The following is a 16,067-nucleotide window of genomic DNA, read 5'->3' on the forward strand; positions in this document are numbered from 1 at the left end:
ATTCCTTTAATATTTTATATAGAATTAATATTTAAAATTCTAAAAGATATTAGTAAAAAGACTAATTTAGTATCAGAAAGAAATAAATAAATGTAAAACATTTTAAAGAATATTAATAGAAAACGGTTCTTACTATGGATTCTCCAGAAACTAAATCAAAAAATCTCAATATGTGTAAGTGTGTATATATAAAGGTTTTATTTTCAAATATGTAGTATGTATTAACATAGTAATAAGGAGAATATGAATCATAAAATATTTTAATATTAAGTACACATATATTATATAAAAGGAGTAAATTTTTTTTCCTTATAGTTAAAATATTTTATTAATGGTTTGCTCAAAACCAACATAGATTCATCTTAATTCCAAATTTACTAAAAGTCCAAATAAATCAAATGTCTCTAGATGCAAACTTTTCTTCAAATTTTGTACTAAAAAAAGATTTACATGTTGAAAGATTTGATCCCTCTTGAATTTTGATACATCCAAAATTAAGATAACTTTTTAATTAATTTATTTATTAGGTAAATCAAAATTGGATTATAGATTATAATAATTACACTGAAGGTGTTCCTATGATGGGTTTGGCCGAGCAGATTCAACCAATAGTAGAGGCTTAATTTCGTCCTCCTCTATCCAATAATTTTTGAACACGTGACCAAGCACAATAATTAGAAAGTTTAGTGAGACACAAAAATTAGAAAGTTTTAGCAATGTGCAATCATTTTCCAGAACTATGTAATGACATTGGTGATATTGGAAATTACATCCAAAAAGATTCATTGCACATTTTGGAAATTACATCATGAGTAATACCTAAGAATACTAAAGAAACCCAAGAAAAGCAGAACATTAAGATGGAAATTTTACTCTTGTATAGTGCACATGCCTATACACATGTTTTTTCATATAGTGAAACTTTAATAAAGCTTTCTGGTATGACTCTTGATTTTTTATATCCAAACAAAGCTAATTAAAGGTTTAATATTTTTAATAATTAAATAATAAGTTACACAAAATTGAGATGAAGACACTATAACAAAATATTGTATTCCAATGAACCAATTAACATTAAGAAGTTAAGTCTTTAAATGATAAATGGAAAAAATTATATATACATTAAGAAATAAAAGGAAAAATAAGCATCACGACTCTTGATTTTTGATATCCAAACAAACCCAATTAAGAGTTTAATATTTTTTAATATTTAAAATATAAGTTACACGAAATTGAGATGAAGACACTCTAACAAAATATTGTATTCCAACGAGCCAATTAACAATAAGAAGTTACAAGTCTTTAATCCACCCCAAAATAATATTTCATGTTCCAAACCCACCAACCAGGCCTTCCATTTACAATAATTAAAAGTCTTCTTCCCCAAAGGACAAATTTCAGACTAAGGCCAAATTCAAGGGCCTAGCTTCAGTATTTTGCATGATCCAATTCACAACTTAAAGTACGCAGAGTGACCAAATGGAAGTTGACCTCAAAGTCAAAGCTTCAGTTCAGTATTGCGCAGATTTTGTAGTATACATGGTGTCCAGATGCATACTAACCCCAAAATCAAGGTCTTAATTCAACTATTTTGTAGAGCCCATTTTATGACAAGTATCCACAGTGGCCACTGCCAGATGCAACAAGCATCTTAGAACTCATATGTTCTTCATACACAACTGAACTTAAAAGTACCCAAATGCAAATATACAGAAATCATCAAGAACTGTAAGTTCTTAAACAAGAGAGCACCCAAAACAATCCTTTCTTCACACACATAGAAAAGATATATCACTGGAAAACTGATATTGACATCAACGAATCTTCCAGGACAATAGAAAATGCCATGAATTTAAAGGCAAATTTCTAGTGAAAATACATAAGGTTGGCATTACCAATTAATATATACACAATTTCTTGAGGGATCTGATCCTTGTACACACATAATCGTCCAAAGTAGGTTAACATAAAAATCCGACAGTCACCTCAAACTAGAATAACATTTGACAACTAGAAGTTTGGGCCTATCTACAATTGAGATTGTGGGCAACACCATCTTTTTATTTTCTTTTGGACCCAAGAAGTCCCTTTTGGATTTCAATTCAGACTGTGGCACCATGTCCTGAGAAGCTTCCTTTACGAATATGATTCTGTGGCCATCATTGATTTGTCTGCAACCCACCGTAATTATCCTGCTCTGTGATCATGGTAAATATCCTAATGCTCATGCCCTTTGGAATGACACTTCCATCTCCCTTACCTTAATTTGTAGGGACAATTTCAGTTCTTAGAGTAGTACAAACTAAACAATACGAGATTCATAAATTTTGGATTCTTTGTGTTGGTATTTGGCTTTGTACCCAATACATCTATAGAACTCTTAGAGAGTCCCTCTGAGATTGGTATTTGGCTTTGTACCTAGTACATCTATAGAACTCCTAGAGAGTCCCTCTTCTCAGAGAAGCGATGATCTCATCTTGAGTCCCCCCACCCAATTCTATTTAGACTTATGCTATTTTACCTCCTCTAATCTATATTTTACCTTAATTTTACTTGTCATCTACCATAATGATATGTTGTATAATAATTTGAAGATGATTTCTCACTCAAAATCTCTTTGATTGATAAAGTAATGATTTCAAAACATACGCGAGCCGTTGGGAGGACCACGACATCGTTGGGGCATTAGAGATGGGATTCGCGTCACAGATTCGGGAATTGATGGGGATTTTTTCTGGATGCCAATCAACAACGTAGTATTAAACTAATTGGACAGTTTATCTTGGAAATTATGGGGTATAGGCAGTTTTAAATGAAATTTGCCACTAACATTTGTGACCATATGTAGCTTGCTCCGGCGTGTGCTTACAGGAAGAGGGCTCTATTATATGTACTTCCGTTTTCATTTGCGATTTTTGGCGTCTAATTTGCTTCATTCTATGGGGTGTTTTCGAGCATATCAGTAGGAAGCATGGGTGATATTTCAGAAATTAGGAATGAAGATGTTGTTGCTCCCAAGTTTCCAATACTGGGGAAGAGGAATGTGTTAGTAACGAGTGTGCTTCCTTATGTGAACAATGTTCCGCACCTCGGAAATCTGATAGGAAATGCAGCTTGCTTTGGCCTCGTCTCAACTTAGTTGTAGATACACTAGAACCCACACCACGTGCCTATGGAGTCGTCGTCTTCCTTATCTATTGTAGTCGTCGAGGTTCCCGATATGGTGAGAGTCTACGAAGATGGAATAATTAAACGCTTGGTTGACCTGGGTACAGTTCCCCCTTCACTAGTGATTGGCGTAATTATGACTTCTTTTGCCACAGTTTTGTGTCTCCAAGACCATGACGGGGAAATTTCTTCCCGTTGACGCCGCAATTTTTTTTTTACTGCGAAACAAGTCCACCCATAAAACTTCTGATCCAATTTTTTTGTTTCTCTCAACTCCCAGGTAGTTTCAGACTTTCAGTCTCCAGTCTCACAGAATATATTGCGGGATTTTTACTGCGCCATAAAACTTCTAATCCCAATTGATTCAGAATTATCATTTCCTGTTTCATTTTCACAGAATTACTTGGCGCAAACAAATACCATCCATGGTGGATTAGAAATTACAACTGTAACAACGAACTTCACGCTCTTAAACCATGGGGCAGATTTTATTGATGTCAAATGCACGTGAATGGTACTGTGCATCTTGTAATAAGTCAATACATATGCATGTGTTAGTTGGGTAATGAAAATGGAGTAACTGTATGTCTTCCAGTAGATCTGAGCCTTAAACATGGGTTGACCGTTAAATTCTTTATTTCTTATTCATACAGGAATATTATATTGAACTTCAATTAACCTGTCGCTTATCTTCAAAAAATGTATATTAATTTTCTCGAAGTTCCAGAAGATTGGCAACTACCCTTTTAACAGTTTCAAAAACCTTTTAATAATAATAAAAAAAAACAACAAATTTGCAGACTATTTCCCTATCTCCATTAAACTAAACAAAACAAATTTTCTGACTATTTCTATCTAACACCAAATGTCTTGCTAACAAATTTCTTACTAGATTTGAAACTTGCAGAGATGTCAAACATCTCCATTTTAAAATGGAACCAAAACTCCATTATATTTGGAAGGATAGGAAATTGGTGAAATGAAATGAAATGATATTTTAAGGTCCACGAGACTAAAAATAGTCTATGAGACCATTAGTTGCATGTTTTTCGCTCTTTGCAATTCAGTCCTTTTCCAATTCAAATCGATGATGAGATGACCCAACCTTCCAACAATTCCTTTGCTAAAAAGACAATGCCAAGAAACTGATGCTAACATGTTCTCATAACTTTCTCTAATGTCTTTGAATGCATCACATTCCAAAATGAAATGTTTTTCCGATTCCACAGCCCCAGATGTGCAAAATGTACACACTCTTTCTTCCCAAGCTTCTTTAGACCCTTTCCACCGTCCTATTTCACATCGAAGTTGATGTGAATTGGTCCTTAATTGAGCAATAAGAACTTTTGCCCTCCACGAAATACTAGCTCCAATAAACTCTTTTTGTTGTGAATGGATGTTAGGAACAATATTGAGTGGGTAAATATTTTCATTAAGATTGACAAAGCGAGATTAGAGTGACCAAACACATTATGCGGTCGGAGAGAACGAGTCGCTGGCTTTAGACGGAAATGGATCTTTATATAATATTTATTTTAATGATTTAGTTTTTCAAAATAGTAAAGTTCCTTCAGCGTATTTTACACGGCTAATAATATAAACGATTTAAATTTCATTTAAAATATAAATCGTACAGAAATGATGCACAAAAATCGTTTATAAATTCGGAGCGCTTCAATGATACATGCACCATGTTCCAGTGCTGCTCTTATTCACTTATTCACCATGATTCTTATTCACTTGTTCACCATGGTTCTTATTTGATGCCAATTCTGTTTTCGCTCTCCTATTCACCACGGAAGAAAGGTGAATAGTGCTGCCTTAGCGTAAGTTCTCTTGTTTCTGTCTCCTGAGAGCGCGTACATTCCTTGGGGAAATTTTGCGCCCAAGAGACAAGTCCACGAGCTGAGTTAAGTGATCCTTAAACATTACAATTCTATGTGACAGGAAATTGCATTTGCGAGGCACAGAAGAATCCCTCCTTTGCACGTTGCAATTTTTCTCACTCGTCAGAAGGCCTCAAGGCCTCAACCAGTGCAAGAGTGTCTTTGGATCAAATGCCTCACCGGCAAAACGAGGAGTGCGGAAACAACTCCGGAAATATGGATACTTATGCTTCTCCACAGCTTCAGTCTCCACCCAATTCCTATGATGCTGTTGTCCTAGGAGGCACTTTTGACAGACTGCACGATGGTCATCGTCGTCTCCTCAAGGTATTCTCTGACACCCACGCCCCAAAACTTCAGGAATTCTGAACACTCTAAGGCATTGACAAATACCCACAAGGTGAATCTGTGTAGTCGTGACAATTCTTAGTCCCGAAGAAGTCAATTTACTGAAATTTGTTGGGGTGCATACCATTCTGTTAAACACGGGCTTTGATATCAGATTGGATTTGTACTAATTACCATTTCAATGTGGTATAGGCTGCAGCAGAATTGGCAAGGGTCAGAGTTGTTGTGGGGGTATGCACTGGGCCAATGTTGGAAAATAAAGAGGTCAGTTTAATGCCCTTGAATTTTTCTATTTACAAGCTATTGCAATGGAACTGATTATAGTAGCTACCATGCCGAACCTCAGTTTGGTCTTTTGGTAAACGCTTTGGAGTTCCCTCTCCTAGTTTTGGGCATTGCATGATCTGCTCCACTGATTGAAGCCTATTGGGATCCTCCTCATTGGATTCATGAGTCTGGGACGTACATCTCCTGCTTGAGACATTCCTAACCACATTGCGTACTCCCCCATTATCATCGCTTATTATGGTTGCATTCTCACCTCAGAACACAGTAATTGATGATCGGTATATGACAGGAAGTCCTCAGGACAGTTAGCTGTTTCAGCCAGTGGCAAGTTAGAAATTATTAATAAATCCCACGAACATCCACTGAATTTTTAAAATTCAATAAGTGCCACATTAATGTCAAAATATATGTTTGGCTCAGGCACTGCCTAGTTAGAAAAAAATAATTAACCCTACAAACATCTACTGATTTTTTTTAATTCAGTAAACGCCATAAAAGGCCTATTTGTATAGCTGCCTCAGGCAGTGGCAAGTTAGAAACTATTAATTAATTCCACCAACATCTACTGAATTTTCAAATTTAATAATTGCCACATCAAGGCTCATTTATATAATGGTCAGTAACTCCTTACAAGATTATAACTTCATTCATACAACCTCTGGCTACAAAGTTGCAATACAGTTATATGCATTGAACCAAGGTTACTATAATCTCGAGTCTGGTGCAGAGTCAGCTGACCTGTTGAATTGACCATTACTCAAATGACTGTCGACTCTGGTGCCGAGTTTTCCAAGTCCTTGAGTTATTCCCAGTTATTGGCAGAGATATTCCCAAGTCTGCTGCGGAGATTTCCAAGTTGCTGAACAAATCCCTAGTTGCTGTCTTGCCTAGTCATTTCCAAGTTTGAGTCTGACAAGCTTGCACTGAACTACAAGAAACCCGCCGCGTAAACTTCTATAAGAGCATGATATGTTGAGAAATCTAGGGTAGCAAGTGTAGATGATTTCTCTAGCTTATGATAACTGCTTGTGAATACTTTTTAATCTTTTTTTATTAGGTTGTTGTTGTTTTTTTTTTGGTAAGTCAAGATTCTATTCATTCTTCAAAAAAGAGGTACATCAGTAGCAAAATGCAGGTAGTCTCACCTTGAGCAGGTTTATTAACTACCGCAATCAGCATATGGCAAAGAAACAAAAAAACAACTAAAGACACAGTCCACAACTTAGGAGGCCAAAAGCACTAGTAAACACATAAAACAAGTAAAACACATGTAACCATACTAGTCATCTGAAGTAATGGAGGTTGGGTTGTCCGGAGCTGTTCCTGGAGGAGGAGGATGGCGGAAGGAGCACTGGACGTGCTCTTCAAAGTGGGCCATCCATGCCTCCAACTTCTCCACCTTCTTGGATAATAGATTCTGGCCTTGCTAGACCACCACGACGCGCTCTCAGACATGGCACTAGAAGTAGTGCATTTTGTTCAATGTGGCAATAAGCTCTTTATGTTGTTCTTGCCGCACCCGCTCCGAGGTTTCTAGGCGTTCCAGAACTGAGTGAATCAAATCCTGACAGTTTTCCAAACAACAATCTTGTCTCCACGTCTTGAATTACGTGCCTTCCCTCGTCGCCCCGAGCCGTCGCGGTGTATCGCTCCACCCCGCTGCTGGCTCCGCAAGGTGCGACTCCCACGGCCTGCCACCGAGCCACCACGACCACGACCACCGTGAGCCCCAGAGATCGCCCGACCCGAACGACCAGCATTGCTACCGCCCCGGTCGGAGCTAGTGGTCACCACTGCCACTTGCAAGGGAGACTCCCGACCCCCCAGACCATCCAAATTGAGCTTTAGCTGTGAAGAAGAACGAGCAATATGAGGTACCAGATGCATTATGGCAGAATTGACGTCGCTGAGAAGGGCCAAAGCTAACCAACGTGTTGCTACACAAACTACAATTTCAACTGTAGAGAGTCACCCCACCCACGCCGGTAGGACCATAGACAGCCAACCCAAGATAAACGCAGGGGACCACAATTCCAAACCAGCAACAAGTAACTGGACCCACAATTCACCGTCCCCCACCCTTTGTAAGAAGACCACTAACCAAACCACCCTAAGTCCAACATACCCTCTCCACAGAAACTACAAAACCTTGTTGAACCTCGAGAAAGAACTACTGAGGATAGCAAGCCAAATTCCACTCCGATGCGGATGAATACCCACGCATCCACAACAAGACTAGCAAATGGGTTTTAGAACCAGAGGTCCGAATCCTTTCTCACCCAAGAGAACCAGAGACCATACACCAAATAGGCAATTAACCAAAATACACACCTGTAAGCAGAGGAGGGGACGTCGGCATCGAAATCGCCACCTTTCCCAGACAGGGTGCCCTCTGAACTATCCACTCTCGTGCCCAAAGCTTAAGCTGCATTTGCCAAAACTATACCAAGCCCAGACTGCCTTGTAGAAAACCTCGCCACCCTCCATAAATCTTCGACGGACCCCACCTCCCACGTGCTTCGATGTTGATGGAGATTTCGCACAAACATCAATAACACCTACCGTACACAAGGTGCCTTGAGAGGATGGGGAGGCCGGTCCTCGCACCGTCAGCTAGGTGGTAGTCATGAATGCCCACGCATTACTTCATTAGCTTGGTTTATCACCCTCATTGGGGATATTAGGTTCTTCTTTAGCTTGACTATTATTGTGTTCTTTTCATCACACAGTTACCAAAACATAAACAACAATGAGACAAGGGACACAAGATATAAGTGATCAGCCAGGGCCAAAACCTCTCCATCCTTGAGAGGAATACCCAAACGAATTCTTCTTCTTATAGAATCTTCAATTGACAAATTCCAAGACCTATACCCTTGACCAATAACCCTTCCAAGATCAAGTCAAACTTTTCTCTTCATCAAGTCAAACACAATCAACTGCTGCACCTTCTCCTTCTTGTCCTCGGCCCTGCAATACTAGATAAATTTCCTTCTTGAAATTTTCGGCTGCCTGTAGCTTCTTGCAATTCTTACACGTGTGAGACAGAAAGGGTAGATTTGATCCTTCTTTTCCTTCGCTGTGCAAGGTCTCTTCTCTTCCAGATCTCAGTGTTCAATTTAGTCTATTTCAACACCAAAATTCGACTTCTCTAGCATGACTGTAATTCGATCTCCTTTCTGCAATAGATGCCCTATATTCGGCTTGCACTTGAGAGATATTTAACCCAAAAATAGTCCTTGACATATGACACTTTCTCTTCGCTTATTCTCCTTCTTCCTTCGCTGATTTCAGAGATCTTGGTCGAGTGTTCTTGTATGTGATGTTTTGCCAAAATGAGGTCGACTAGTCTTCTATAGATAACCTTCTAGCTCCTTCAAAATAGGCTGACATCTCCCAACTTCTAGGCCAACTTGACATATTAGGAGGACCGACTTGATGCATGCATTTTGACTTGATCTTGGAGGGTTTCTTGACCTTACTTGACTCAAATAAATTTCTTTTTAAGATGTAACATGCCTAAATGGGTCTTCAATACATGACAATGACTCTTTTGACTTTTATAGACTCGATGACAAATCCTAGAAGCTCTCAATGGGAACTTGACCTAAAATAAATTTGAGCATGAAACCCATGCCTCAAGAACAATAATAATAAATTTATTTTTCTTTTTTCATTTAATACATAAAATCAACATTACATATGTCATTATGAAGACTGAACCTAGTTACATATTTTAACACTCCCTCTTAACTAGGGAGGTATTCATAATCCATACAAGGTACTTGGACATTCTCAATCTGAAGAATTCTCATAAGAAGAGTCGGATTGGTAACCCATCTATTTAGCAATCTATGATTGAACATTGTCACATAGCAAGGCCTTGACTAACCGCTCTATCTCTCCACAAGATCAAAGCACAATGTTGGCGAGACCAATGATTTATAGACACCCTCATCATTGTCTCTCTCGAAACATACCCCACCCGGGTTCTCTCAGAGTATGTTCCACCAGGACTATTCTTATCTTGGATTCCCAGTCCTCAAAGAATATCGGTCCTCTATGACTACTCTTATCTTGGATGTCCTACCACATCCTCAAAGAGTATCGAATGCCAGATGCTTACCCAATCCTCCATTCTTTCTTCCCAAGTGAAGACAAGAATGATGTGTCTATCTCTCCCTCTCAATTAGGGAGGATATATCCATTCCAATGAAGGAATGTGCCCATTCCTATAAAAGGAATGTACCCAAGCGCCCTTTTAATCAGTGACTTGACCAAGCTCCCTCTTGACTAGGGACTTGCTTCCAATAGCTCTTTAGGTGGAGATCATGGGACAATCAGCTGCTTGAAGAGCTTCTCCTTTTGATGTCATGAACTTCTTTTTCATCATTCAGGAGTCTTCATCTTTTTGGGACTTCTTCGTAGGGCATCGACCATCCATCACTTTCATTCATGAATCATGTCAGTGATGTCATCCTTCTTTCATTGGAAAGTGATCCATCAGTCCATATCTGGCCTTCCTCCATACCTTGCTACATTCTTCATGCCATGTTTCCTTCAAGATCTTTCATCCTACCACATGAATACCACTTGTAGATGACATCTACAACTCTTCCCTTGGTAGCCCTGCATTAGCCCATCCATATATCGTTCAAAAATAGAAAATGCACATTAAATCAAAATTACCTTTGTGATCGTCTTTCATAAATGACATCTCCTTGCTTGCATCAACTTCCTGTATACATATTGACACATCTCCAAAAGGATATATGATGTCAAGGGTCTCTTTTTTTTTCAGATTTTATCAACATCTTTATAATTTTCCCATGGAGATATGATAGTCAAATCTTTTAGTTCTTTGTGTGTTGATTTCCTTCTCCATATTTGCATTTTTCATGATCTCTTCCTTTCTTCATTCACACGTTTCTTCCCAGGGACTTCCAATCATAGTTCCTTCAACTTTGTCAACCCCTTCATATTTTATACGAGGACATATTATGTTGATTTATTCTAGTTAATATTTGAACCATGCCTTCATGCATCCTTTCAAAGGAGGAGATCCCTTTCTCTTGATTATACTCACAAGCATACATACCTCATTTTCTTCTTTTAGGTCATCTAGAGTTCCTTCAACAACTTCCTTGATTAAAAGAACTTCAATCATCTTAACCCGCTTCACTTCTTTTGACATCATATCATCATTCCATGAATTCCATACAAGTTGGAATTCCCAACGAGACACTTGCTTCTTTCAGTAGGTGAACCTTTCAATGAAGATTCCAACAGAGGATCTTGATCATCCTCATCCTGCAAATACTCCTTTTGAATGATGCATGATGAGCTCTACACTAGATGACTTTCTTCTTCCAATAAGTACTACTCATGCTTCTAATGAGGTTACCAAGAGCTACATCCTTTATAGGTGACTACCATAGATTTCTATTTCAGCTAACTTTCATGCTTTTTATGATGATGACATGAGCGCTTGTTCCAATCGTATGCTATCATGATGTCATTTTTTTTAATGTGATGCATCCCATCATACTCTATTGACTGTAATTCCTTAACCATGACAAAGATTCTACTTCTCCTTGCTATCCATATAATAGAGTATGAGTATCTAAAAAATCCGTATAGTTCCCTCTTTCCATCATGTTTATCAAAGGATAAACTCATTCATTTTGTACCTGCAATATAACTTAACGAGTACCCCAAGCAAAGAATACAATACCAAAACATGATGCCAAGATTTCTAGGGTTTTCATGCAATCAAGAGGTCACCCTAGGGCTTCTAAAGTTCAAACCCTAGATTAGATTCTATTTGCTCTTTACGTCATGCTAAGGTTCATTTTCCCTAGAAGACTAACAAACCCTAGAATCATATCTTCAACCCAAAGTATCTGTAATGTCCTCAACGAATTGAGGACCAATGGACTTAGTAGCCTATCTGTCTCCGTAGGCTGTAGTCCTCCAAAAAAGGGGATAAAACCCTAAAGCGCTCATTATGGGCAAGTTGGGTGAAAAACCCAAAATTGGGGCTTTGAGTGTGACCCTCTCAACCACTTAAGAAAGTGAGACCCCTCATAGAAGTCTATAAATTAAGAAGGCTTGGATTCCTTTGGAGACATCAAGTGTGGATCATTTTCATTTGTTTTGAGCATTAGCTCTGAGGGTTTCAAGACCCCTTTCTCTTGTCATTTTCGGTGGTGAAATATTCCATGCTAATTGACCTTTTTCTCTTTGTTCTCTCTTGTTCTGGGCACATGAATATTTCTAAAGGAGGAGCGAAGTCCTGGTCTCTTCCTATCAGCAAGTTTTGAGGGATTAAGATTTGGTGTCTATCTGAGGAACGAGTGCTCTGTGGAATGTATCCATCTCGGCTCTAATTCCCTTTGGCACCAAATTCTGTAATGGTTGTTGGGCACAGTTCTAAGACAACGAAATCTCTGTTAGAAGAAGCGAGGACCCCTAAGTTTTGTGGGGCCCCGTTCTAATTATTTCTAAGGCAACGAAATCTATGTTTGGGCACCAAGATATCAACCAAGGGCCAACGTGGTTTCTCATCCCTTATTCTGTGCACAAGAATTATTTGGAAGAAGGACGAAGTTCTGGGCTAGGGTTTTTTTGATTGATCATTAATAGGTCTGCAAACTTGAAGTAGGACTGTGTGACTGAAACCAAGTGGACAACAAGGCACCCCTGCGTTGACCAGATCAAAGCAAGAGGAAATTATGATCTGCGGATTCCCCTACAGAGAAGTGCAACGATTTTTTTGGTTAAATGGGAAACTCTATTCGTAATATACTAGGAGGAGAGTAAGGTCTGTTAGCAAGCGTATCCTCTTATAATATGATCCGACAATAGTGGATAATGGCGTTTGGATGAGCAACTGTCGACCTGGCTTAATCGTGAGTTAGATTGATTGAAAAAAGAGACTTAAATGCTGCATAATACAATAGGAATCTACAAAACTATTGAATTCGTTCCCTGTTTGAAAATAAGTGGATTGGGCATTGGGAACTTAGTTGGCACTTTTTAATTGAATCCATTGTATTGAAGTTCTATGCTCAATGTATGTCAACATCCTGTCAATTGCTAACCCTGGAATATTGTGCATACTTTATTGTCTGCGTAATTGTTACCTGGTATACTGTTCTTTATATTGCTAGGAAAGGAGGATAAATTGCCAATAAAATTGTTAGGCCACAACAAACCCTAGAAAAATTACCCCAGAACATTATAGTGGGATCAGAGTAAAGCGTCTTGCCCACTGTGAGTACATGAGATTTGCATGCTTCCCGTGGATATAAGCAACGTCACTGTAAGAAAAAAAGAGGAATAGCCACTGTTCCGCCATGGGAGATAGAACAAGTCAAGAAGAACATGACCCTGGTATTCTACTTCAGGAATTGATACATGGGCGGCAACATATGCATCAACAACTGCATCATCAAGGGCAACAACAAATATCACAAGTATTAACCTAAGGGCAGCAACAAATAGCACAAGTATTAACCCAAGGGCAACAACAAATAGCACAAGTATTAACCCAAGGGCAACAACAAATCGCAATGTTGATCGCTCACCTCACAGGACAGCCAAATGTCGTTGCGAATAATACTACCATGGAGGGAAGTGGGAACCATAATCTTGGTCCGCCCAACACCCAAGAAAACTGCCAAAAGAGCAACCGACCACTCCTACCACAATTCACAAATAATCATGTACCTGCAGCCCAAGAAGCAGTTGAGCCAAATCAACTCCTTAACAATTATGCTCAAGATTATGCAAGATTGGAAGAAAATACTCGAGCAACTATGACCTTCAACGAGTATAGCAACTTCCGATACAGGAATAGACCCTGGGGACAACTTAATGGAGAATTAGCCCGCAAGGTGAGTAAACTTCCTTTACCCTCATTTGATGGATCATCTAAATGTACAACAAGGGCTTGGGTGCAAAAATTGGACACCTACTTCAGGCTCAATCCTATGGCTGAAGCAGATGCAATTCAATTTGCCACATTACATCTAGAAGGGGAGGCACATGAATGGTGGTATCATGGTCTAGTGACCCTAGGACATGCTAACATCACCTCTTATGAAGATTTTACACAAAGGCTGATTGAAATATTTGACCGAAAGAACCCAGAAATCCACTTCAGAGAACTAGCACTACTTAAGCAAACAGGGTCACATGAAGAGTTTATTGCAGAATTTGAACGCACTATGGTAACAAATATATTTGAAGAGCGATTAGTTATGCTTTTCACTGAAGCATTAGTTGAGCCCCTACAAGGATGGGTCAAAGCATTCAATCCCACCACTCTTCAAGAAGCCATCAAGAAGACTCGAGACTTGGGTAATGCAGCCATTAAAGCTAAGGCTCCATCCAAGCCTTTCATCCCTCCAAAAGATAAGGAGAAGAAGCCTTTCCAACGTGATGGGCCCAAAAGAGACAGACTAGATGAGGAAACTTGAAGTGAACTGAGGAGGAAAAATCTATGTTTTACTTGCAGGGAACCATGGGAACCTAGTCATTGTTGTTTAGGAAAGGGGAAGATTCACTACATCAAAGTACTTTTTGATGACGAGGAAGAAGAAGAGGCCACTCTAAGTATCAATGAAGAGCTACCACAAAAGGAAGAAAAGGATGAAGAAAACCCTGACAGCTCCAAAGAAGGACCGCCACAAGAGGAAAGCCTCAGTAGAGAAAAGAAGACACAACCACAAGTCAAGATTGCAACTCTTTCAGGCACGCCCAAGTATTACACCTTCAGGGTCAGGGGAGTCGTCAAGGGACAACACATCACAACACTAATTGATGGAGGAGCCACACACAACTTCATTGATGCAGCACTAGTAGCAAAAAGGGGACTTCCCACTGAAGAGTTTGAGGGCTTGGATGTGATAGTTACAGACGGGTACAACTTGGATTGCACAAGAATGATCCCATGTTTGAGTGTAACTCTTGGTAACCATACTTTTACAAATGATTTCTATGTAATAGATCTTGTAGACCTCAACATGGTACCAATGTTTTAAAAACCGTTTTTAAAAACCGGTTACTGGTCTAACCGGCCGGTTAGCAAGCCAGCCGGTCTAAACCGGCCAAAAAACCCGGTTTGAATGCCCATTTCTCCATTTTTTTGCCCTAACCGGTGAAAACCGGCCGGTTTAGGACGGAACCGGCCGGTTTGTATCAAACCGGCCGGTTTTAGGCAAGCCCACCGTAAAGTTAAAATAGCATATTTCTGACTGTGTTTTAGGGTTTTTGGGGGGAAACTAAGGGTGTTTCAACCCTAACAATGTTGGCAATAAATGGTAATGTTAAATTCTTAAAGTAAAAGTGACATTTCCTTTAATTTTCATTTTCATCCTTTTACTTAAATTTTTAACATTACCATGAAATGACTCAAGATGTTTGAGAGTGGTTTCGACCTCATTGGATTTCATATGGAGAAACTAGAATTTTAGATTTCACTCAAAATTCAGCAGACTTAATGGTTTTCATGATTTCATGGTTTGGGGGTAAACAATAAATACAATCGGAGCTCCAAATGATGAGAAAAACTCCCGATCTAGATCCCATTGTGTTGGACGATATTGATCCAACATCAGAATGGGTGGAGGAGACTGAAGAACCTGTGTTTGACGCTGATTTTGATATCGACATGGCTTTAGCGGGGGATGAAGCAGATTATGTGGTGGCATCAGAACCAGGATCAGTAGCGGCATCAAGGAAAGGCAAAGAACCAATGGAAGGCACTAGTCATGCAAGTCGACAAACTCGCGCTTCCATTAGGTCCACTTCTATTGTCATTGGTGGCATTGATACTGAGGTTGTAGATCAGGCTAAGGCATCCTCAGACTCTGAACCAGATGATGTCTATGTAGCTCCTGATGATGATCCTGTGTCTAGTAGTGGTGATGAACTTGATGATTGATCATGTGTACGCTGTAGACTTGTAGTAGGCTAATGGCCTCATAGCTTGCAACATTGTTTTTGGACTTTATAGGCCATTTAGAGCCTCATTTCTTATGTATTTTGCTATTTTGTCGATGATATGTATTGCACTCAGTGCCATTTTGATATATTCACCTTTACATGGTATATAAATGAGCAAACTTTGCATATTTTGTCTCTATTGGCTTGGAATCATGGTTTTACATCTTAAAAATAGTTTTGTTTCAATAAAAATTAATTATTTAATATATTTTTTTAAAACTGGTTCGTTTAGACCAAACCAGTCCCGGTTAGACCGGTTCCGGTCGGTAAACCGGTTCATTAGGTGGACCGGTCCGGTCACCGGTTCCAGTTTTAAAAACATTGCATGGTACTAGGTGTTCAATGGTTATATTCATTGGGTAAACA

General features: G+C 39.1%; 1 protein-coding gene across 2 annotated transcripts in view; it reads left to right on the forward strand.

Moving 5' to 3' along the window:
* Window positions 1-4,819: 4,819 nt before the first annotated feature.
* Window positions 4,820-16,067, forward strand: part of LOC149154247 (phosphopantetheine adenylyltransferase-like) — a 277,427-nt gene continuing 266,179 nt past the window's right edge. Inside the window, exons 1-3 of one of the 2 annotated variants that reach the window (XM_089440855.1) lie at window positions 4,820-4,974; window positions 5,116-5,381; window positions 5,595-5,666. In XM_089440855.1, the coding sequence (XP_089296981.1) occupies window positions 4,860-4,974; window positions 5,116-5,381; window positions 5,595-5,666 (453 nt within the window). In that variant the 5' untranslated portion in view covers window positions 4,820-4,859. Of the gene's footprint in view, window positions 4,995-5,115; window positions 5,382-5,594; window positions 5,667-16,067 lie in introns of both variants that reach the window. The other variant, XM_089440856.1, reaches the window with a different exon arrangement.

This window comes from Pinus tabuliformis, chromosome 9 (genome assembly GCF_031772625.1).
Source record: "Pinus tabuliformis cultivar Carrire ecotype Pingquan chromosome 9, CPIR1, whole genome shotgun sequence".
NCBI lineage: Eukaryota > Viridiplantae > Streptophyta > Pinopsida > Pinales > Pinaceae > Pinus > Pinus tabuliformis.